The 25,775-nt window shown below is 36.2% G+C and overlaps 1 protein-coding gene across 1 annotated transcript; it reads left to right on the top strand.

The window, feature by feature from the left end:
* Nucleotides 1-4,575: 4,575 nt before the first annotated feature.
* LOC120355166 lies at nucleotides 4,576-19,632 on the top strand. Its single transcript, XM_039443490.1, has 4 exons — nucleotides 4,576-4,723; nucleotides 6,858-6,955; nucleotides 16,479-16,684; nucleotides 19,575-19,632. The coding sequence occupies exons 1-4, from the start codon at nucleotides 4,576-4,578 to the stop codon at nucleotides 19,630-19,632; spliced, it is 510 nt and encodes a 169-aa protein (XP_039299424.1).
* Nucleotides 19,633-25,775: the final 6,143 nt, after the last annotated feature.

The following is a 25,775-nucleotide window of genomic DNA, read 5'->3' on the forward strand; positions in this document are numbered from 1 at the left end:
TCGGCTGGTGATGCTGTCCTCTCGCGGGCCAGTAGAGGCGCGGCTGCTGGGTGCTGTGGAGAGTCTCTGTCAGCCGGGAAGAGCAAGGGGTCTTCGGTGACATTGGAAGGAGACTTAGCGACGCTAGCAGGGTCTACGGTGGCGTGACGGGTAGGCGATCGATCCGTTGTGAGTGAGACGGTCATGAGTGACGGCTGGGTGGTTGACGCGCAAGGGTGTGCCGGACGCGGTTGCTGTTGTGAGACGGTGACCCGGGTGACGACTGGTACTGGGTCATTCTTGATAGCCCGTGGAGGTGCGGCTGCTAGGTACCGTGGAGAGTCTCCGTCAGCCGAGAAGAGCGAGGGGTCTTCGGTGACGTTGGAAGGAGGCTTGGTGACGCTGGCAGGATCCACGGTGGTGTGACCAAGGAATGACTGGCTGGCCGGTTCGGTGACGGTTATCGCTTGTAGTTGGGGTGGTGACCTGCGAGGCTGGCGCTGCGGGTCTTGCACCTCATCGTTAGTGTAGTGGACTCCTACTTTCCGTGCTGGAGGGGTGGAGTCCAAGTCTCTCCAGTATCGCCGTTTCCCTGCCGTTTCATCGCGAGTTCTGGGCAGTCGCGATGAAAATGCTTGGCCGGGCAGTAATGACACTGAGGAAGCTGGTTGTAGTTGAACCTCGGTGGCGGCTCTCGATGGGGTGGCCCTGCGGGTGCCGTAGGTTGAGGCGGCTTATATTTTGGTCGACTGTTGCGGTCGGTTTCCAGGTCGTTGGCGATCATGATCAGCTCTTCATAGTTCGTGGGACGAGCAGCTCGAACTAGGGTGCGAAGCTCGGAACTCAGCTGACCGATGAGCAGGGCGATCACCTCGTCTTCAGCCAGGTTGGTTCCTAAGCGCTGCTGTAGTTGGAGCTTCTGACGGATGAATCGCTCAACTGGCTGGTTCGGTTTGTGGGTGGTGCCATAAAATTCCGTGTGAGCGGCTGCGATTTTATGGGCTCCCGAGAAACGGGCCTGAAGTCGGTCACGGAACTGTTCCCAGGTGGTGACGAATTCTCCGTAGTCTCTCCACCAGGCGGCGGCGTCGTCTTGTAGTTGCGCTTTTAGAAGCATGACCCAGGTATAGCTGGGAATGTGGTGACCCTGTAGCAGCTCGGTGCACTGTCGCATGAAGGTGATGGGGTCTTCATGGAGCTTGCCGTGGAAGAACGGTAGCAGGGTCGCTATGCTGGTCAGCTGGCTGAGGTTGCCGGTGTAGCTGACGGCTGGAGCCGGTAAGTTGGCCATGTTGCTGGTTGCGGTAGTGGCGTGACTAGAGGTTGACGGTGGAGCAGGCAGGTTGACGGTCAGCGCGCTGGGTTGCAGGGTGGTTGGTCGAGCGGGCTCGCTGGTGAAGGCGGGTGGCTGCGTTGCCCCGGTTTCGCTGATGGAAGCGGGCGGCTGCGTCGTGCTGCTGTCGGTTTGACCGGTGGTCTGTGCAGGCCAGCCGGCGAATGTAGACTTGGTGTGCTGGCTGGTTGACTGCATCGAATCTTTGGTGGTCGTATCTCCACTGTCTCCGGCTCCGGTTCTAGTCGCTACCATGTTCAGGTGTTATGGGCGCCACTGGGAAATTGCCTGTTCCCAGACAGGTATTCTGAATTGAAAGATTCAGAGACACATTTTGTTGAAAGAAAATAAGTTTGAATTTTTTGTGTGAAAAATTCAAGACATACATTTAGATGAAAAATTTAAGACATACATTTAGTTGAAAATTTAGGTTGACATTTTGTTTGAAAAAAAAGTTTTGACAGTGGTAACAGGTTACTGTATCTCCATACAGTGAGTGGCCCCACGTTGGCAGGCGCCAATAATTGATATGGCGGAAGGTGTGGCTCGTTCATCAATTGGGCTAGTCAGTCGGGTCGAGCGAGGGGTTTGTTACCACTGTCTGAAAAAATGGCTTTTGGTGGCCCTGAAAAGGGGCCAAGTTTGTTGCTGGTGGCCCTGAAAAGGGACCAAGATTGTTGCTGGTGGCCCTAAAAGGGACCAAGGCAGGCTAGATGTTTAGTAGTCGTCGACTGGCGCGATACCACGCCGCGCGAGGGTCCCGGGCAGGTCCGTCTGGTGCGAGAGCAGGCCGGCAGGGGCTCAAGTCAATGGTTTGCAGTCTCCACTCTGGTTTACCCGGGCTACGGAGAGGGCTGACCGGGTGATCTACTAGCCAGAGGTCGTGCCGAATCTCCGCCGGGAGGACCTCCTCGACCACTTCCTTGTTTAGAAGGGGCCTTCGGTCAAACCCCGGGCAGGCAGGGTCGTAGGCTTCCGCTGCACACACTCCGATGTCGGTTCGGCACCCAACCCGCGCATCCAGAACCGCGCGCCAGTTGTTAGGCTGGGGCGCTAAGTCTTTGGGCGCAGCTGGCGCGGCGGTGTACAGCCTCAGCCTCTCCTCCACCTGGCGAAGCTGACGTAGGGCCCTCCTCTTCTGGATTCGGCGGCCGGCTCGGTTCCTCCTAGGCATCGGCTGGGTAGTAGACAAGGAAGACACCTCAGGTTGCGGTTAGTCTCGCCGTGGTTCCCTCATTGGCCTGCTCGCTGCTCTGATCCTGGTCTCGGTAGTGGTCTCGGCTGGTGGTCTCTTCTGGCTCTTCAGTGGAAGGCTGCTAGTGAGCAAGTGCTATCGAGGGTAGCTAAGTAGCCCCCTTTTATTCACAGTCCCCGAGTTCACCTGCGCTGCTATTGGCCGGCGGTGCTCGGCCAATAGAAACGCAGGAACGGGTGGCGGCGACTGAGGCGCACCCTGGTGGCGGGTGGGTCAACCACTCATTTGCTTGATGCGTGGCGTGGGGAGCAGAGCAGAGCGGCAGGCTGAAAGGTAGCGAACGCTAGGGAGGTATCAATTCTGTTAATGAATTATTAATTCTACATTGTTAAAAGACGATCTGGCAAAAGAGCAAAGCGAGAAAGAGATAGTGATATCCGCTTTGTGGAATGATAGACAAGGATAGCAATACCATTGCTAATCAAACGCTGCCATTATAACGTGGACGTCACTACAGAGATCAGAAAATCATTCAGACGATTTTGTAAAATAACTCCCTCAATGGAGGTTAACCTCCATGAGGTTAGGTAGAATATAGTATATTATGCTACAAGCACAGAAAGTTTGTGTTTACGGTATGAGGATAGTTTCCCGGGCGAGGCTTGCCGAGCGTACCGGGAAACTATCCGGGAAAAGTGCGTACCGGGAATATGTTATCCGAATATCGTAAACACCTTTTTGAGAGAGTCGCGTACGATATTTTTCGCCACACTACAGGTATAGCTGACGCCAAAAAGTTAGGCGGTTTCGTGGGTCTCTTGTGCTTTCCAACAGCTGATGTTGTCAAGTAGAGTTGTCATCTAGCTTGGCTTGGGTGATGATTTTTAAATCAAAAGAGACAATAAATAGATGCATTGCATCAGCTGTGAGTAGGTAACACCATGTGACCCACGAAGCCGCCTAACTTTCTGGCATCAGCTATATAAGAATAATAAATTGCATAAGAATATTTTATGAGGGGGGGGGGGAACTTTGATGTCTCATATCTCAAGAACCAGACGTCGTAGGGTACTCAAAGTCGGGTGGAAATTTCCGATCTCACCCTCCTGAACACAATGCACCATATGGCACAGTTGTCCAAACACATTTTCAAAAAGCGGCCGGAAAGGGTACTCTTTCCGGCCTTAGCCGGAAAGAAGCATGTTCAGACGTCAGACGAGAGTCGTCTGCAAACAATGTCTTTCAGATCTACGTAGGGATTGGAAAACAGCTGCTTTCTGTGCAGTGTGGCCAAAAATTATTAATGTCAACTATTATATGAAATAGTTAATGATAACGTAGCCCTATTATGGGTAAACTATTGAATGCTATTGATTGATTTTGTTGTCTTCACTCATTTTAAGGATTTTTTATTATTGATTTCATTATGTATTGTAATTCTTTAAAATATTTTGTGACTTAGCCTTATCTACTATTGTATCGCCAGGCTAAATAAATTGATTGATTGATTGAACCTATATTTGACATGTCGTACACCGTTTGAGCTGTATTCATTAAATGCGGTTCAATATCGAATATTAATATATAAGACTAAATATAAATAATAATAATAATAATGATAATATAGTAAGGTCCACGTTATAATGGCAGCGTTTGATTAGCAATGGTATTGCAATCCTTGTCTATCATTCCACAAAGCGGATAGCGCTATCTCTTTCTCGCTTTGCTCTGTTGCCAGATCGTCTATTAACAATATAGAATTGATAATTCATTTACAAAAAAAATCATCTTAATTATGAAAATTCATTATTAAATTATTGAAAAATATAATAATTTCTAGCTCAATAAAATATAACTGATTATTTTAAATGAGAATGAACAGTTAAAATGACATCAATAAACCTGTATCAGCTACCATCTATAGAAGGCATTGACAAGACAGAGGATCGGCAACGTTGTTCTGCTATCTTTCTTCACTGTTATTCTAACGTGGACTCACTAGTTAATTTTCATGGCGCAAAAGTCTGTACGCACCTCACATGATTTTTTTCAATTTTCTTTTTCAGAGATGGAATTAGATGAGGAGGTCTCAAACATTATCAACAATAACGACTTATTGGAAAATTTTTTGAAAGAAGTGATGGGAAAATTCGATATTGGTGAACAGGTAAAACAAAATGTCGATTTTTTGAAGCAGGAAGGTGCAAAAATGGCAGATGAGTGAAAAAACTGTAATGAAAAACATAGAAAATAGTTCTTTATCCATCAGATTCGACTGTTTTACATTTTTGTGTGGACGGTGTAGTGCCAAAAGCTCCAATTCTCCTCATAAGACAAGACATGATGAGACACGTTTAGTCACAATAATTCACATAGTTGCTTAATATCGGGGACCGAGCTTCGCTCTGGAGTACAAAAGCATCAAAAATTTATTACGAAAGAAGAAATTATAATAACATTCATACACATAAAATGACAGTAAATTGAGAAACAATGACAGTGAATTACAGTAAATTGAGAATTTACTGTGAAATCACAGTAAATTGAGATTAAATCCCAGAGGAATGCAAAAATTTCCCTCACAAATTCCCAGTTGCACAAAAGCCGGTTACATTTTAATCCTGATTAACTTCACCGGAACCAAATCAGAGAAGACCATTTCAAAAAGATGGATCCACTGGAAAATTAATCAGGATTGAAAATAACCCGGCTTTTCTGCAACCGGCACTAAGTACCTGTTTGAATGATTACAAAAGTTCAACAGCTGAGTCATAATTTCGACACAGTCCCACACACATGAACTCGCTCAATCACTTCCATCACCAACAGACGACGAAATAATTATTATCAGCTGTTTTTCCAAGGATGAATAATAATTATACTTTTAATGTCCTACAGCTAGTTTTTCCAGGGATGAGACCTAGCGCAATCGAATCTTTATATCATGAACCTACTATGTTCTGAATTTCGTGAGAATCGTTAGAGCCGTTTTCGAGATCTGGTGAAATACAAACATATAAACAGAAGTTGCTCGTTTAATAGTATAGGATTCAACAAAGACAAAAAACATAACAATACACATAAATCAACAATTAATACTAGATCAGATATATCGGAATGATATAAATCGTAGGCCTATTTACTATAGAAGGCGGTGGAAGCAGAAATGTGACAATTATTCCGTCCTATAATTCCGACTGACTTTAAAAAGTGAATCTAACCTTGTCATTATATTTTGTTCTAGCAGGTGGTAACCCATGCTCCGCAAGGGTCTATTTTAAAAACTTGACAAACTGAAAACTTGACCGAGTGGAATCTTGAATAATTTAAGGCTGTGTAAAGGCTAAAAATATACTTTTTACTCGTGAAATTTTTCATAGTTTTTTGATTTGTATATCATCAAGATATCAAAATGAAGAAGTTTTCTCAGGAAAACATTTTTTTCCGATCATTACTTTCTGAGATATGAGCGCCTAAAGTTAAAATTTTTGGGACAGAACATTTCAAATTCGGTAAGAGATAAATCCATGAGATTAAGAGGATAGATTCTGCATGGTATTGTTGATCTAGTAAAACAAAAATTTTTCTGAAAATATCAATTTTTAAGATCATTCAATAACTTTTAGTTGAGTTATTTTTGGTAAATTGAATAACTTACCCAAAAATTGATATTTTCAGAAAATTTTTGTTTTACAAGATCAAAAATACCATAAAGAATCTATCCTCTAAATCTCATGGATTTATATCGTACCGAATTTGAAATGTTCTGTCCCAAAAATTCAAACTTCAGTCGCACTTATCTCAAAAAGACATGATCGGAAAAAATGTTCTCCTTAAAAATCTTTTTCATTTTAATAGCTTGATGATATACAAATCGAAAAACTTGGAAAAATATCACGAGTAGAAAGTTTATTTTTAGCTTTTGTACAGCCTTAAAATAGGCATATAACCATCCTCGGTAAATCAAGAATCTATGACAAAAATTTCAAGTTAATCAGTTGAGTAGTTGAGACGTGATGATGCATCAAACATAGTTTTCCTATCCCGTTTGTGTATAAGCCAATTATTTCCGTTGTGTGTTCAATAAATTATGCTCACTCAGTATTATAGACTAACAGGTAACCCGTGTTCCGCCAGGGTCCATTTTAAAAACTTGACCTACTGAAAACTCGGAGAATTTAAAATAGGCCTATAACCATCCTCGGTAAATTGAGAATCTATATGCAGAGCGTCAAGTTAATGGGTTGAGTAGTTGAGACGTGATGATGCGTCATTCGTGAATTTCCTATCCCCTACGTGTTTGAGCCAATTCTTTCCTTTATTATATCATAGATTTGCTTTTGTTTTCAGAGACGATAAAGGAATATGATGAAAGATTTTCAAAAGTATTCACCAGCTTGGAGAAGAGTCTGAATGCGTTCCACCAAATTGGCGTACCTGATATTGTGGTAAATATATATATTTTTTACTTATTTATCATTCACAATGAACTTAAGGACAAATAAACAGACTATGTGCAGGTTGCACAAGAGCCGGTTGAATTTTAATCGTGGATAATTCCAAAAGAACCAATCAGAGAAACCGTATTTTAAGAAAGCCTTCTCTGATTGGTTCTCATGAAATTAACCACGATTAAAATTCAACCGGCTTTTGTGCAACCGGGCTTATGGGTCGGTTTCCGAGCTCGGGATTTGGCTAAGTTCTAGACTTTAAACAGCTGGAGTCAGAAAATTGGCTTTCCGAAACGGGGCGTAGTCGCAGCTATTGTCATAGTCACGTTTGAATTATATTTCAAAAAACTAGAAAATTAAACACAAAATAAAAAAATCTGGTGTGGCACAACTTTCCTTGCTCATTGAACTGTAAGCCCCATTCTCAAACTAGAATAATTTAGGGGAATAACATAATGACGATTGGCGGCCACATATTTGAAACTACGATCAGACTTCTATATATGAGTATTATAATTGTTTTCAGAGTACTTTTTCCTTTGTGTAAATTATTGTGAAATTCGTTTATTTTTCAAAAGTCGTCAAAACAGCTGTTCTACAGATGAAATATCTCGACTATGTGTTCTTTTTATGAACTGCTCTACCTACCTACCTCATGCACGAGAACGAGGTTACAATAGTTATTTGTGCAACTAGTGCGCAAAGTGACAGTTTGCTGCACTGAAAGAAACGTTTACGCCCGAGCCGTAGGCGAGGGCGGAATGGCTTCTTGGGTGCAGCAGAGGAACTTTGCTCACGTATTTCACATTAAACTTTTCCTACAGTTACCATTGAACATGAAAAATGAATAATTATGGGTAAAATGATGGCTGAAATTCATCAAATGTTTGTGTGTGTGATTCTGTTATTAATAACAATCTTAATTCATTTAAAAATTAATAATCCAATTGAAGTTGAAAATTATCAGCCAAAATTCTCATTTTTATTCATTCAAGAATCAGAAAAAATACAGATAGAACAAAAAATTCACATTCAACATACACGCCAGCAGCTTGTTGGCTGAACCGAGCTGCAAAATGGCTGAACACAACAAGATGGCTGAACCGACAAGCGCGCGACCTAGCGGGAAGAATCGTACCTAAGTTTGTTTCATCCAGCTAAAAATTACTGAAACACGATTCAGAAATTTAGACTTTTGCTCAAATTACCGAGAAAAATGCTCAATGTAAACTGAGAAATATTTATAAAAATAACATAGACAACAGTGAATATTTATTGTAGTATTGTTATGTTTTATATTATTTCTATTTATATGAATATCGAACGGTAATCATTTAACCTCAAAATTGGAATTTTATAATGTATATTTGCTACTTTTCTCATTTCTTGCAGTTGTAATAATAATAATTATTATCAATAGAAAAGAACTATTATTTATTATTAAATGATGAGAATTCGTAAATGATGATTATTTAATTATGATTTAGATGAACATTATTCTTGTTTTGGATTTCTAGATTGGGATTTTATCATAAATGTAGGGTAGCCATTGAAATGATTCTCATCTAAATCTAACCACAGTCATTGTTACCAACTTAATTTTTGTTTTCGTGCACTAATCCTCCATTTAACCCACCAACTATTTTGTGTTGCCATGTTGCAAATCTGGAGTGCAGAAAAGATTTTTCCCGCACTAGAGCGGAAAAGTGAATCTTTGCGTTCTGTAATAAGTGCAGGAATCGTCACTTTTCAAGGTAACTGTAGGAAAAGTCCATTTCTCAAGGATGGGGTGGACCCCCCATTAGTTTCCCAAGAAGGAGACTCATTCCAGTTGATAGAGCTGATAAATAACTATACAGGGTATGAATTTGAAAAAAATCGTTGGAGCCGTTTTCGAGAAAACCGTTAATAACATGGTTTTTTAGTGATTATCCGCCATTTTTCTCAAGAATATTACGGAGCTGCTGCAATTTTCCCAGAAATGAGACTCATGCCAGTTGATAGGGACTATAAATAGCTATCCATGGTATAAATTTGAAGAAAATCGTTAGAGCCGTTTTCGAGAAAACCGTGAAAAACATGGTTTTTTAATAATTATCCGCCATTTTGAATTCAATTTTATTGAATTTCTTATTGTCAAATATTTTTGATAAAATCGTGAAAAACATGGTTTTTCAGTAATTATCCGCCATTTTTCTCGAGAATATTACGGAGCTCCTGCAATTTTCCCAGAAATGAGACTCATGCCAGTTGATAGGGCTTATAAATAGCTATCCATGGTATAAATTTGAAGAAAATCGTTGTAGCCGTTTTCGAGAAAACCGTTAATAACATGGTTTTTTAGTGATTATCCGCCATTTTTCTCAAGAATATTACGGAGCTGCTGCAATTTTCCCAGAAATGAGACTCATGCCAGTTGATAGGGACTATAAATAGCTATCCATGGTATAAATTTGAAGAAAATCGTTAGAGCCGTTTTCGAGAAAACCGTGAAAAACATGGTTTTTTAGTAATTATCCGCCATTTTTTCCGCCATTTTGAATTCAATTTTATTGAATTTCTTATTGTCGGGTCCTCATGGTATAAGGACCTTACGTTTAAAATTTCAAGTCAATCGGTTGATTAGGAATGAAGCTATCGTGTTCACACACACACACACACACACACACACCACACACACACACACACACACACACACCACACACACACACACACACAGACCAACACCCAAAAATCATGTTTTTGGACTCAGGGGACCTTGAAACGTATAGAAAACTTGAAATTAGGGTACCTTAATTTTTTTGGAAAGCAATACTTTCATTACCTATGGTAATAGGGCAAGGAAAGTAATAATATAAAGTTTCAGCTATTTTGAGTAATTTAGAAATGTTTAATCTCGTCAAGGAGAAACGTTTCCAATTATAGAAATGACAAAATAAAAACTACGACTACTGTTATAAAAGCTGCGGCGACTTCACCGAAGAAAAGCTTGTATTTCACCGGTTCTCGAAAACGGCTCTAACGATTCTCAGGAAATTCAGAACATAGTAGGTTTATAATACTGTATAAAAATTCGATTGCTCTAGGTCTCATCCCTGGGAAAACTCGCTGAAGGACATTAAAAGGATAATTATTATCCATCCTTGGAAAAACAGCTGATAATAATTATTTCGTCGTCTGTTTCGTGATGGAAGTGAGTGAGCGAGTTCATGTGTGTGGGACTGTGTCAAAATTATGACTCAGCTGTTGAACTTTTGTAATTATTCAATCAGGTACTTAGTACCGGTTGTAAAAAAGCCGGGTTATTTTCAATCCTGATTAATTTCAGTAGATCCATCTTTTTGAAATGGTCTTCTCTGATTTGGTTCACGTGAAGTTAATCAGGATTAAAATGTAACCGGCTTTTGTGCAACTGGGCCTTTGTGAGGAAAATTTGTGCATTCCTCTGTGAATTAATCTTAATTTACTGTGATTAGATAGAACATTTCTGTATGAATGTTATTATAATTTCGTCTTACGTAATAAAGTTTTTATGCTTTCGTACTCCAGAGCGAAGCTCGGTCCCCGATATTAATAATTGCATTGTAAAAACATTTGTAAAGCATGTGAATAATTTTCAATATCAATTAACATACAGATGGACAACGATTATGGCCTTCAGTAAGTCAAAAGTGAGAATTCGCTAACGCTCGTTCAATAACTCAACCAATCTATCATAATTTATAAAATAGAATTAGAGTACCCTTTAAAATTAATAAAATATAAAAAAAAATAATCGACCGGACGAAGTGAGGTCTAAGATTCAAGTCGACGGTTTGGTATTTCTCTTAATGTTTCAATGTTTATATATTGCGCATTTACGGCGAAACGCGGTAATAGATTTTCATGCACGTCTACGTATATACAAGGTTTTTTGAAATTTTGAATTTCAAGGATAATATGAAAGGAAAAAGGAGCCTCCTTCATACGCCAATTTTAGAGTAAAAATCAGACTATAGAATTATTCCTCATAAATCAGCTGACAAGTGATTACACAGATGTGTGGAGAAGCCAGTATTGCTGTATTTCCATAAGGTCTATAGTTTCAATCAGGTACTTGTGGATGAGAATACTGCGTGAGGTCTACTGTTCACAGAACTACTAGTAGAGTGAAAATCAGACTATAGAATTATTCATCATAAATCAGCTGACAAGTGATTACACAGATGTGTGGAGAAGCCAGTCTATTGCTGTATTTCCATAAGGTCTGTAGTTCCAATCAGGTACTTGTGGATGAGAATACTGCGTGAGGTCTACTGTTCACAGAACTACTAGTACAAATTGTAACGTAGCTACTAGTTTCGGTGATCACACCATCGACAGGTTATAAAAATTAAGACTGGGCTGCTGTTTTCATTGGAAAGTATAACCTGGACGATGGTGTGATCACCAAAATTAGTAGCTACGTTACAATTTGTATTATTTTTTTTACTTTCCTTGCCCTATTACCATAGGTAAGGAAAGTATTGCTTTCCAAAAAAATCTAAGGTACCCCAATTTCATGTTTTTTATACGTTTCAAGGTCCCCTGAGTCCAAAAACATGATTTTTGGGTGTTGGTCTGTGTGCGTGTGGGTGTGTGTATGTCTGTGAACACGATAACTCCATTCCTAATTAACCGATTAACTTGAAATTTCAAACTTACGGTCCTTATACCATGAGGATCCGACAGTAAGAAATTCAATAAAATTCAATTCAAAATGGCGGATTATGGCTAAAAAACCATGTTTTTCACGGTTTTCTCGAAAACGGCTCTAACGATTTTATTCAAATTTATACCCTAGATAACTATTTATAAGCCCTATTAACTGACATGAGTCTCATTTCTGGGAAAATTGCAGGAGCTCCGTAATATTCCTGAGAATAATGAATTTTGTTAAATTTCTATCACGATTTTCTCAAAATTGACGACCGATTTTTTTCAAATTCATACCCTGTATAGTTATATATCAGCTCTATTAACTGGCATGACTCTCCTCCCTGAGAAATTAACAGGGGGCCCACCCCATCCCTGAGAAATTTACTTTGTAACCTCCTTCTCGTGCGTGAGGTAGGTAGGTAGGTAGAGCAGTTTATTCAAAAGAAAACCATGTCGATATTTTATTTGTAGAACAGCTGTTTTGACAACTTTTAAAAATCCTCAAATTTCATAATTCAAACAAAGGAAAATGTACTCCGAACACAATAACAATAGTATAATCGTAGTTTTAATTATTTAGCCGCCAATCGGCATAATGTTATTCCCTAAATTATCCTCGTTAATGAGGCTTACAGATTCAATTTTTTTTTCAATTCAATTTCAATTTATTTTCCTTTACACACATACATAAAATACAAGTAATATTAAATTACAACAAGAATAAACAACTAGCAAAATTAGTACAAAAAAAAACAAAAATGTCCGTACAAGATGCTAATTCAGAATTTGGTGTAAAGGGGTGGGATTGAAGCTCTTCCAACTATGGTTACCCATGTACTAGGAAGGCTTTCAATCCTTGAGAGGGAAAATAAAGGATTAGGAAAAAAGGTGAGGTGGGATGATAGGATAGTTAATTTAATAAAGAAAAATAAATAAAAAGGTCCACACTAGATTGGTAAGTGAGCACACAAAAACACTAAGTTCCTCTTTTACTTTGTTTAATTTACAGGTAGAAAAAATAGTTCGTTTTAATCCAAATACTGATATCATGTTTTATTTTTTTAGTCAATTTTGCGCAGCAGATATATTCTTCAGGAATTTTATTTATCAATTTAGTGCTTAAATATATAAGTTGTCTTCTGATGGTTTCAATGTTTGTATTGTACATAAGATACTTATTTGAGGAGGGTCTCAGATTGTACAGGTTATTGATTGTGTTATTTGTGCAAGGAAAACTAGCTTTATGTTTGGTTATATATTTCGCTACATTTATTACGTACAACTGCCTAACTGTTAAAACATTAAACTCTTTGAAAGTCAAGTCGGTTGGGTAAAGTCTGGGTTTATTTAAAATTGTTTTGATTATTGATTTTTGAATTATGAAAAGCTCTTCTAAGTGAGAATTATAACAGCCCCCCATACGGATATACCATACTGAATTATGGATTGGACCAGTGCAAAGTAAACCATTTTTAGATGTTTTGAGTTCAGAATTTTTTTTGCTTCGTAGAATTTATAGGATAGATATCTCATTCTTCTGCAAATAAATTTTATGTGTATGTCCCACTTCAAATTTTCATCTATTTGGACACCTAGATATTTGGTACTTTTGACTCTTTTTATAGTAGGGCAGGTGCAGTTATTGTTGCAGTTTGAGTGGAGTTTCAGATTTAAATTCTCATCAGGTTTACCAGTTGTATTGAATGCGAAGGTGATGTAATTGGTTTTTTCAATGTTCAGGCTCAGGGTGTTTCTGTCCAACCAATTTTTTATGAGCAAACAGTTCTGTTCTGCAATTTCATGTACCCCAGTCCAAGATTCCCCATGGAAAATAGCTGCAGTGTCATCTGCGAAAGATACGGTATAGTTGTGGCGTTTTTTAATTTCAGCTTTAATAAGTCATTGACATATAATATAAAGAGGATTGGTGATAGTACCGTTCCCTGAGGCAAACCGTAGGAGGTCATTTTGGAGACATCAGTAAGTCCGTCGATTGTTAAAGACTGGGTTCTATCTCTCAAGTAGCTCTTTATGAGTTCTAGAAATATTCCCCTAAAGCCATATCTTTCGAGTTTATTGTAAAGGAAACTATGTGGTATAGTATCAAAGGCTTTTTTAATATCCAGGAAAACTGCTATAGATTTGTAATTGGAATTCAAGTTTTGTGAAACAGTATTAGAAAATTCAATTAAAGCATCTTCGGTACTTTTCGCAGTCTGGAATCCAAATTGATTCTTATCTATTATTTTATGCTTGTTCAAATACACAACTAATCTCTTCTTTATAATTTTCTCCATGATTTTTGCTAGATTACTAATAAGGCTGATTGGTCTGTAGTTACTTGGGTCCAAGGGATCTCCTTGCTTGAATAAAGGTTTTATCTTGGCGGTTTTGAAATGTTTAGGGAAGTAGCCTTGTTCAAAGCATTTGTTGAAAATCACGGAAAGCGGCTGTGAAATAGTGTGGCTTATATGTTTAAGTACTTTGTTATTGAGATTATCCAAGCCTGGGGTGCAGTTATTTTTCAGCTCTTTTATTGTCGCTTGAACTTCATTGAAGTTTGTCGGTCTCATAAAGAAGGAATTCGGTAGAGGAGTTTCAATTACATCGTTGTTGAAATTGAAATTTGGAGAGCTTATGGGATCATTGTTTATAGTTTTAGCCTGTCTCTCCCCAACATTGGTGAAAAAGTCATTCAACCTCTTGGCATCAACTCCAATTTTACAACACTCTTTCTTCCCCTCCCCGATAGCCTCATTAATACACCTCCAAAGCTTTGAACTATTGGTGTTACATTGTTCTATTTTATCCCTATAATAGTTATCCTTCGCCTCACTTATGAGTCTATTCAATGTATTACGATAAACTCTGTATGTATTTATCGAATCAGCATCTGCAGGGCCTTTTCTTATTTTATCATGCATTTTATCCCGTATAATAATTGATCTTATTATTCCGTCCGTAATCCAAGGTTTTAAGGGACGCTTTCGGCGAGGAATATACTTCTCAGTTTTACTTGAATCCATAAAACCATTTATACGATCCACAAAATTGTCAACTAGGGTATCTATAGTATCATCATTTCCAAAAATAGTATTCCAATTTTCTTTTTCCGATTTTTCAGCAATTAGTTTGTAGTTGTATGCAATTTTAACGTTATTTGTAGGCCTGTTTCTATGTGAAGTGGTTTCAGGATTTTTCTCATTACCCAAGTGTAATAGTACAGAATAATGATCAGTTATTGTTGTTTTGAAAATATTTCCAAAAATATAGTTGAATTTGCTGTTATTTTTGAAAAATATGTGATCTATGCACGATTCAGTTGTGGTCGAGACTCTAGTACTCCCATTTATATAAGACTTATAACCTCTGCTCAGTAAAATATGCAGGTATTCCTGAACCTGTGTGCTAGTTGATTGAATATTAATATTTATATCACCAACCATGCAAACAGTTATTGAATTAGGTATATTATCGAGGAAGTTATTTAGACTGCTGATAAAATTCTCAGTGTTTTGATTTCTAGGTGATCTATAAATTCCTATAATTCTAAAAATTTTCTCATCCGACTTTTTCAATTCCAAGCACAAAGAGTTGGCATCAACTATGTTACAGGCAATCTCACAGACATCAATATTATCTCTAACATTAATGCACAGACCGTCGCATTTGTTCATCTTTGAGCATTTATTTACTTCGGTGAAACCTGAGATCTTGTAAGTGAATGGCATGTTCTCGGTATGCCAAGTTTCGGTTAGAACAATTACATGTATATCAGTTTTTAAGCTGTTTATACAACAAATGAGCTGGTTGAAATTTGCATGGGGGCTACGGATATTAGTTGAAAAAATATTTAAAAATTCAACATTTTTTCCATTTATGGAAGGAACAAAATTAATGTAGTCATCGATTTCTGGAGTGAAGTTATCAGTTTCCAGTGATGTAAGGATTTCATCGATATCAGCCATGATCAATTTTGTTAGTATTAGCTTCTCCTTTCAACAACCTTTCTCGATTCCATGACAAAAGCTCTTCTCCTGTCCTGTCCTTCACTCTATCAATTATGTCCTGAACTGCATCATTGTAGCCTGTTGTTAGATACCTGAAACTTTCTGTATGCCTGGATATTGCAACAATAGCATGCGGCACACTGTTATAAATAAATGTAATGTGCAAAGAAATAGATATAAATAGATAAATGTGCAAGGAAAGTTGTGTGAGTGTACCACACCAGATTTTTAATATTTTATTAATTTTAAAGGTTACTATAATTCTATTTTATAAATACAAGAAAGTAGCCCTAAATTCATACATTTTACAAAAATATGGAACTATCATAATTTATTTATTCATACATTTTACAAAAATATGGAACTATCATAATTTATTTATTCATACATTTTAAAAAATATGGAACTATCATAATTTATTTATTCATACATTTTAAAAAATATGGAACTATCATAATTTATTTTTTTATACATTTTAAAAAATATGGAACTATCATAATTTATTTATTCATACATTTCAAAGAATATGGAACTATCATAATTTATTTATTCATACATTAAAAAAATATGGAACTATCATAATTTATTTATTTATACATTTTAAAAAATATGGAACTTCATAATTTATTTATTCATACATTTAAAAAAATATGGAACTATCATAATTTATTTATTTATACATTTTGAAAAATATGGAACTTCATAATTTATTTATTCATACATTTAAAAAAATAAAGAACTATCATAATTAATTTATTTATTCAATAGAGACACATTTTTTGTTTAATCAAAAATTGAGATTTCAACTAAGGGGGTATTCTCTTGTTTTTCAGAGTGTTTCCCCCATCGAGATAATTGATGTGTATGAGGAGCCCAAAGTGGCGCCCCCTCTGAGCACCCCCAAAGAGGGTGCGCTGAGCTCGGCCGTTATACTGAAGAAGCCCCTCTATACGACCAGGCAGCCCGTCGCCATGAAGAAAGTCACCCAGTACGGGGGTCAGCCGACAACAAGGCCAGGCCCAGTGTCACCAACGAAAAGGTTAGAGATCCACGTTGTAGTGGCAGTTATTTATTTATTCATATGGCTTTTATTGGCGAAGATATCCTTTTGGATGTTCTGCCTCGCCATTTTACCATAAAGAAACAATATCGTAAGTAGATATCCCATGGTATAGGGCGTTTATGTTGCAACTTTTACTGTTATCTCAAGCCGATTACTGTCTATTATTGTTGGTTTATGATATAAAAATTCGATTGCACTAGGTCTCATCCTTGAGAAAACTCGCTGAACGACATTAAAATGATAATTCATCCTTAAAAAACAGATGATAATTTCGTCTTCTTTCGATAACAGAAGATGCGTGAGCCTGTGTGGAAGAGAGACAGAATTATTTCCAGCTGTGTAATCATAATCAATCAGCGAGAAATTTTATCTAGCTAGACAATTTAATCGATTTGATCAACATAATCTGATTTGTTGACATAACATGATAATCCTCCTAAACTAGAGTATAATATCACAATTTTCAAAGTTGATCACTATTTGACAATTTTAAGTGATTAACTAGTGAGTGTTATTTAATTTGGTTTCTATATAATCTAAATTATATATTTTTTTTAAATGTTTGAACAGAGAATTGAACCTGAATTCAAGTGTATGGAACATAACCTACTTTCTGGACTATTTATTGTGTATGAATCAAAATTCGGGGAAGAACTACGGTCTTGTCATTCCTGATGATTAATAATTTCTATTGAAATCCGATTTGCTGTTGTTCCAATGTGGATTATAGCATAGAGAAACAATAGCTTGAGTAGATATCCCATGGTATAGGGCGTTTATGTCGCAACTTTTACTGTTATCTCAAGTCGATAACTATCGATTATTGTAGATTTTTACTGTTTTGTTGGGAGTGTAAGAGTGTATGAACGGCACAATATGAGAGACTACCAGCGTCACACAGCTTCACGGGAAAAAACTACGTGGACTATCGGCTTGAGATAACAGTAAATGTTGCGACATAAACGTCCTATACCATGGGATATCTACTTACGCTATTGTTTCTCTATGATATTACCCAATGTCATTTCCTATTAAGGCTGTGCAAAGGCTAAAAGTAAACTTTCTTCTGGTGATATTTTCACAAGTTTTTCGGTTTGTATATCATCAAGCTATCAAAATGAAAAAGTTTTTCTGGAAAACATTTTTTCCGATCATTACTTTTTGAGGTATGAGCGCCTTAAGCTCAAACGTTTGGGACAGAACATTTCAAATTCGGTAAGAGATAAATCCTTGAGATTTAGAGGATAGATTCTTCATAGTATTGCTGATCTAGTAAAACAAATATTTTATGAAAATGTCAATTTTTAAGAAAGTTATTCAATTTACTCAAAAAGTTATTTTTGGTCATTTTGGGTAAATTGAATAACTTTCTTAAAAATTAATAAAATATTTTCTGAAAATATCAATTTTTAAAAAAGTTATTCAATTTACCTAAAATGACCAAAAATAACTTTTTGAGTAAATTGAATAACTTTCTTAAAATTTGATATATTCAGAAAATATTTGTTTTACTAGAACAACAATACCATGAAGAATCCATCCTCTAAATCTCATGGATTTATCTCTGACCGAATTTGGAATTTTCTGTCCCAAAAATTCAAACTTCAGGCGTTAATATCTCAAAAAGTAATGATCGGAAAAAAATGTTTTCCTGAGAAAACTTTTTCATTTTGATAGCTTGATGATATACAAATCGAAAAACTTTGAGAAATATCACGAGTTAAAAGTTTATTTTTAGCCTTTGCACAGCCTTAAACAGCTGGAGTCAGAAAAGTAATGATCGGAAAAAATTTTTTCCTGAGAAAACTTTTTCATTTTGATATCTTGATGATATATACAAATCGAAAAACTTTTAGAATAGAATAGAAAAACGTTTATTGAATAAATAAGCTACCTTAAGCGAACCTCAAAGAGGCTGCTTGACAAGGTACTATTATACAAAACATGTAAATTCAAATATAAATATACATATATCAGTGAACTTTATTTTTACCAACAGTCAAATTTACTTATCAGTTTATTACACTGTTAAATTTACTTACAGAATTTACTTAACAGTTAAGATTATCATGATATCAATCAATTAATTGTTGGCCCAGCTCTCAAAAATCTCAAGTGTTATAATATATAGTCAACCTGAACACAAAATAGAACATAATGGATTACAACAATACAATACATTAATAATGAGTTACATTATGTTACATCTAAAGAGTAATTATTCAACCAAATCTTTAAATTTATTTTCAACAGGCGCATATTAACAAACTAAGCACAATTATCGGATAAATCATTGAACGTTTTTGGTACAAGGTAGATTAAAGTGTTTCTGGTTAAATTATTCGAAGTAAATGGTACAACATACCTCTCATTCCGATTAACTTTCATAACTAAATATTTTTTTCTGAAGTTATTTTCTAAAATCAAAGTAAACAGAAATATGCCTTTTATATTCAAAACCTTTTGCTCATGCTCATCAAAAAAATAGTTTGAGCATTTCTCAAAAGTAAAATATTATACTCAAAATTGTATGAATAAACTGGGAGCATTTGCTCAACTTTGAAGCAAATGTTTTAATCAACCTTTGCTCAACTTTTGAAGCAAATGTTTCAATAAAGGTGAGTCTAGTCTAGAGCAGTTTTTTACCTAAAATAGCTTTTTTTGAAATTTGAAATTTATTTATTTCCAAAAGTACAAAACAACAAGCAGTATGCAGTAAAACATGATACAATATGATATAATACAAAAATAATGTTTTCAACATTTCAAACTAAAAATCAATACACTTCGGAAACAATATAGTACCCGCAAAGAAAAAACTGCGAGATACGAGTTGCTTTTTTATCGTACAGCAGTGTGATTTTAGACGTATGATTTTGGATGTGGAGATGAAACTGCAGAAAAAACAGATGAAAGTCAAGTGAAACAAAACAAGAAAAAAAAAGACTAACGGAGATTTCAAAAACTCTATACACGCGATTTGACAATAGACAAACACACACAAGTGGGCTCACCAAGTGGGCTCATAAGCCTTTATCCAGTCGTGAAATTCACCAGCCTTATGTTTATCACAGCTAATTTTAATAATATTATCAGGAACTGTTTGTAAGATTTCATTTACTCTAAAATTTAATTGACGCCTACAAATTTCTAGGTCAATTCTGTCCTGTTCAACTGTCTGATTTCTGAGATTATATGGAGTTTCACGAATAGTAATTTCAATATTTTTCCTTTTTACATGTTGAATGAAACTCTTAATGTATAATTCTTTTAATTGCAAAACATCAAATGTTATGAACAATTCAGCACTCGGGAAACGTCTTTGTTTTCCAAGAGCCGCTCTTATTATATACTTCTGCACAAGAAATAACCCATTTATGTAACAGTTTGCCGCACCACCCCAAGCCAGTAATCCATACTGCAAGATGGACTGAACATATGCAGTATATAGCAATTTTGCAATACTCTTATTGTTTATTAAACTGATTCTATGGAATCTGTAAATCAAGTATTTCAACTTCTTACATTTATCATCAATGTGATATTATCTAACCAGGATTTAATAACCTTCAGTCCCTCCACTGCTAGGTCATTCACCTCCTTCCATGACCCACCCGTAAAAGTTACTGTGGTATCATTTGCAAATGAAATTAGAGTTCTCTCTTCATTGCTGAACCTAAGTAGATCATTGACATAGATGAGAAATAATATTGGGGAAAGTACAGTTCCCTGTGGTACTCCATAATCTGTTAAGCTAATTTGATGAGATTTATTTCCAACAGTAATGACCTGTGCTCTGTTTTTTAGATAATTTTCAAATAATTGCAATTGTCTGTTGTCACCTGGTCATATGGGACATATATATGATTCATATATTTATCTCATATTGATCAGGATTTTAGAGTTTTAATTTACGAAAAGTTTAATGAACGGTGTTTCTGCCTTTGAACAGTTTTGTCATCGACAGAAAGATTGTTTATTTCACTTGTTATCAAAATTATTGTAGCTTCTCTTTTGTTTTTCATAACAAACGTGCTCGCTTGTGCGACTGATAAAAATATGTATTTGAAATGGCTTCATGTTTGGCATTGACTGAGTTATATATTAATACCCAAAATTTTACTTTTGTGGTGTGTGAGCTCGTTCGATAGGACTGTGAGTAAAAGTCCGGCTGTTCTGGTGAAGGGGATAGATTTTGTTCTTGTTTTATAATACAGTTTTCCTGTCACAGTTCGGGCAGTTTAAAGAGAATTGTATTATTGAATAGGAAGGGATCTGAACCCACTTCATTAGATCAGTTTTTTTTATTTTTCATTAATAATTAACGTCGCGTTCAACCAGTGGATGCCAAATTGGGGGCCATTATCATAAAGGTAGGTGACTACTGAGTCATTGTTTTAAATTTTCCATAATCACAACAAATTTAATCTTCACTAGCAGCCAAGCGAGTAGCCCTTGAAATATTCATATTTTTATTGTTATTTCATAATTTATAATTATAATTCTAATTTTGTACAAATAATTTATTGTTTTGTTTTAATTATCAAAACCAGTACGATCATTTCTTGTTTTTCATTTTCCCACCCTTACATACTCGGTGAAGGCAGATCTGGCTTACATATTTGGTGGAGGTTTATCCTGCCGTCCATATATTGTTTACATAATTGGTGGAGGCTCAAGGGTTTTCAATCCAGCTTTTAAAATTTGGACTTTTTCGGTTACCTCAGTGAAGATTCAATTTTGTGTTTTCATTTGTTGCTGTGTTGTTGTTGTGATTTATCTTCCCATTTATATTTGTATTATGGAATGAGTGCAGTGGTAGATCTTAGGAATATTCGTACAAAAGAATTGAATCTTAAAGAAGCGTTGTTTATAGCTCAGCAATATAGATTGTTTGTTCCCCCAAATGCGGATTTAGATTTTTTGAGATCTCATATTAGGATCTTGAAATTGTCGTTGTTACAACCTGAACAGCATTTACTTAGTCAAGAGAAAGCTCTGAATTATATAATAGAAGGGGTCAGGTTATCGAACGAATTAGCGTTACAGCATCCCAATCTTGTCTTTTTAGAGCAGACGTTGAGAAGAAAATTTATTCTGGATCCCTCAGAAGTTAGTAAAAGTGAACAACCTATATCTGGAGACGAGGATTCAAATATTCTTAATAAAACTTTTATTGAAAATAAAGATAGTGCGGTTCAGACAGACGTTATTATAAAATCGGATACAGTTGGTTCATTTGAAACATTGAATATGGCTGATAAAAAGCGACCTTTCTTAGCTCCACGGATATATGGAGGAAAGAAATCGGAGGATGTTATAGATTTTTTTTATTCATTTTGAAAGAGTTTCAAATGCAAATTCGTGGGATGAAAAGGATAAATTACTATATCTACCATTTTACTTAGAAGGCAGTCCTTTGAAATATTTAGATATGATCCAACTCTCGTTGACGGAAGCGAATAGATGGGATTACAAAAATGTTCGATCTGAGCTCGAAAAGTATTATCAGCCTATTCACATGGATAGGTATGAAATGGAGTTGACAAACATAAGAATGAAACCGTGTGAAGCAGCTAGGGAATATATGGCCCAAGTTTTAGGATTGTGCTCAAAGGTTCACCCGCATATGTCGGAAGGTAGGAAAATAAAATATGTATTGAAAGGATTGTTACCTCATATTCAGGATAGGGTAATAATGCTGCCTAACGAATCCATCGATGAGTTAGAAAGAAATTTACAGCGTTTTGAATTTTCTCAATACATAGTGGAAGATAGAGTAGGTCTAGGCAAAGCTTCAATAGTTCAACGGGATTCATATGATCATCACATTATGCAGATAAGTAGAAATGTGGATAAACTTATTGCGGAAAAAGAATTAGCGGGGAGAAGATTCAATGACAGCAATACGAGTGGCAACGAAAATAATAGGTCTTATGGGAACAAATTCAACAATGGTATTGAGAAGGGTCAAAGGTTTAATAGAAATAGGTATGAAGGAAATAGGTTTGAAGGGAATAGGGTTGAAGGAATAGGTATGAAGGAAATAGGTTTGAAGGGAATAGGGTTGAAGGAAATAGGTATGAAGGAAATAGGTTTGAAGGAAATAGGTTCGAAGGAAATAGATTTGAAGGGAATAGGTTTGATCGAAGAAATAGGAATGATAGAGAGGGAGATATTCATCACAAAGAAAATATCAAGTTTCAAAGAAGATGGTGTGCGATATGTGAGACCACTACGCATACGACAGCTGAATGCAGGTTTAATTTGAGAAACAAAAAAATGGAAGATGAATTTTTTTGTCATATATGCAATGCCAAAAATCATTCCACTATGTCGTGTAGGTACAATAAGTAGTAGGTATAATGGGAGAAAGAATGACTCAAAAAACTTGTAGCGGGGGCTCAGTTCTCGGCGACAGAGTATAGGGGCCCCTTTTCAGGTAACAAACGTGATGAATTGCAAGAATCGGATGTAAAAGACATCGATGATGATAATAATAATAATACTAAATCAGGTGTGACAGAAACGTCATTTAAAAATGGGATATTGTGTGTTGAGGATTCAAAACCTATAGGTAATAGCATAGTAGAAACAAATATGAGTATGGATCATGTTGAGGATGGTGATAGTCAGAAATTTATTAGTTATTCAAATTCATTGTTGAGTAAGAATCATAAAACGCCGATATCAATTCAAGGAATATCTTGCGAGGAAAATATAAAGATATTATTAGATACGGGTTCAAGTGTCTCACTCGTTAATCTTGAATTGATTGATCATTGTCAAGGTCAGTCATTGTTTGAAACAGACGTCATTCTCACAGCCGTGAATGGGTTACCAGTTAAGTCATTGGGCAAGGTTTGTTTTGATTTTCAAGTTGATGGAGTCAATGTCACTTGGGAATGTTTTGTAGTGAGATCATTGTCCATACAGTTATGTTGGGTGTTGATTTTTTGTCTCGACACGGAGTCCGTTTAAATTTTCAAAAACAAGAGATGAAGATTCTTTTAAACAATAACAGTATTGTTGTTCCATTTTCAGTACATGATGAAATTGCGAAGACGAATTTAATTCAAGTTAAAATGGATGAGCAGGTTATTATAAAACCGAAAGAGATATTAAATATTGATGTTCATGTTGATAAGCAAATTAATGAGGACAGTAAATTATCATCCAAGTTGAATAAATCAGAGTTGGATATTATTTATGTAGGTAAATACAGTGAAAATGAGAGATACACATTAAAAATTCACAATTCGGCTGAGTCAGTAGTTCAGTTGTTGAATCGGCAAGTGATAGGCGATGCTACGATTTCGCAATCAACTGATGACGCTGGGCTTTTGCGAGCGGATGAAAGTAGGACAATGATTAGTAAAGATGTATTTTTAAAAGACTATATCAAATTGAGTTCAGGTGAAGAAAAACATTTTTCTACGTTGGAGTCGAATTATGTGGTCAGCGGTTTTAAAAATCGCAAAAATTATTTTATTGATAAGGAGTCAATAATTGGTTTCGTATCGCAGAGCAGAGAAGGTCTCAATTTTATTGCTAGCAATGTCGATTCAAATGAGATTATTCTCGAAAATAATGAATGTATTGGGAAATTGATGTATGATAATTCAAGAGAGATGTTATCAGCTCCAGTTAATATAATCGAGCATGTGAGTATCACAGAAAAAGTTTCTATTAATGATAAGTTAGAAAAGTCAGTTCAAAATGAGTTTTATGCATTGGTTGAAGATTTTAAGGATATTTTTGCGAAAGATAAATATGATATTCCGGTGTCAAAACTGCCACCAGTAAAAATTCAATTGATAGACGAGTCTCCAATTTTCTGTTCACCATACAAATTCGCTGCTAGTGAGAGAGAGGAATTACAAGATATTTTAAATGGATTAAAAAAAGCTAATGTGATTGAGGAATGTAGATCAGGTTATGCTTCTCCAGCTTTTCTCGTTAGATATAAGAACAAGCCTCCTAGGATGGTGGTCAATTACAAGAAATTGAATTCAAAAATTATCAAAGATTGATATCCATTGCCGAATCCCGGTACAATTTTAGAATCCTTGGCTGGAGCTCAGTTTCTCACAACGTTAGATTTGACATCAGCTTTTTATTCTATGCCTATAGAGGAAAAATCTCAACATTTGACGGCTTTCACGACGCCATTGGGTTTATATAAGTTCAAGAAACTACCTCAGGGGTTGGCTATAAGTCCCAATACGTTTCAACGAGAGGTCACGCGTATCTTCAGTGATAAGTTATATAAGAGTATGTTGTTATATATAGATGATCTATATATATTTTCAGCAACGGTGGAAGAGCACATTAAAGAGTTGAAGGAGGTTTTTGAAAGAATCCGGGAGTGTAATTTGAAACTAAATCCAGACAAGTCGAAAATATGTTTTCAGTCTTTAAAAATTCTAGGACATCTTGTTTCAAATGAAGGATTAGCGCCATTGGCGGAGAATGTAGAATATATAAAAAATTTTCCGGTACCCACTAAAGTCACTGAGCTAAGGAGATTTTTGGGAGCAGTGTCTTACTATCGTAAATTTATCCCATGTCTATCTAAAAGAGCATATGTGTTGACGCAGTTAACTAAGAAAGATAAAGGGTTTGAGTGGTTAGAAAGTCACCAACAAGTGTTTGAGGAGTTGAAAAATTGTATTATATCGAGTCCAGTTTTAGTTCATTATTGTGATAATCGGGAAACTTTCTTATACACAGATGCATGTTCTGTAGGGATTGCTAGGTGTTTGAGTCAGAAATTAGAGGACGGTACTATCCATCCAGTTTCATTTGTTTCAAGAAGATTAACTAAGAGTGAATCAAATTGGTCGGCCACTGAGCTTGAATTATTGGCAGTCACGTATTCAGTTATGCATTTCAGATCTTGGCTTCTAAACAAAGATAAAACGTTGTCTAAAATCAAGGATAGGTATTATTGGCCTACTGTCAGGAAAGATGTAGTTGAGTATGTGAAATCATGTGAAGTTTGTCAAAAGGCAAAGGTGTCGAGGTTGAAACCGGCTGGGTTTTTGAAACCCATAACAATTTCAGG

This window comes from Nilaparvata lugens, chromosome Y (genome assembly GCF_014356525.2).
Source record: "Nilaparvata lugens isolate BPH chromosome Y, ASM1435652v1, whole genome shotgun sequence".
NCBI lineage: Eukaryota > Metazoa > Arthropoda > Insecta > Hemiptera > Delphacidae > Nilaparvata > Nilaparvata lugens.

What these genes read in the sequence shown, in the direction of transcription:
- LOC120355166 (XM_039443490.1), top strand. Translation starts at nt 4,576, where the DNA reads ATGGAATTAGATGAGGAGGTCTCAAACATTATCAACAATAACGACTTA. An exon ending in GGAAGGTGCAAAAATGGCAG is followed by an intron (nt 4,724 to 6,857) that starts ATGAGTGAAAAA and finishes TTTTGTTTTCAG; the next exon opens with AGACGATAAAGGAATATGAT. An exon ending in CCAGTGTCACCAACGAAAAG is followed by an intron (nt 16,685 to 19,574) that starts GTTAGAGATCCA and finishes GTGTGATTTTAG; the next exon opens with ACGTATGATTTTGGATGTGG.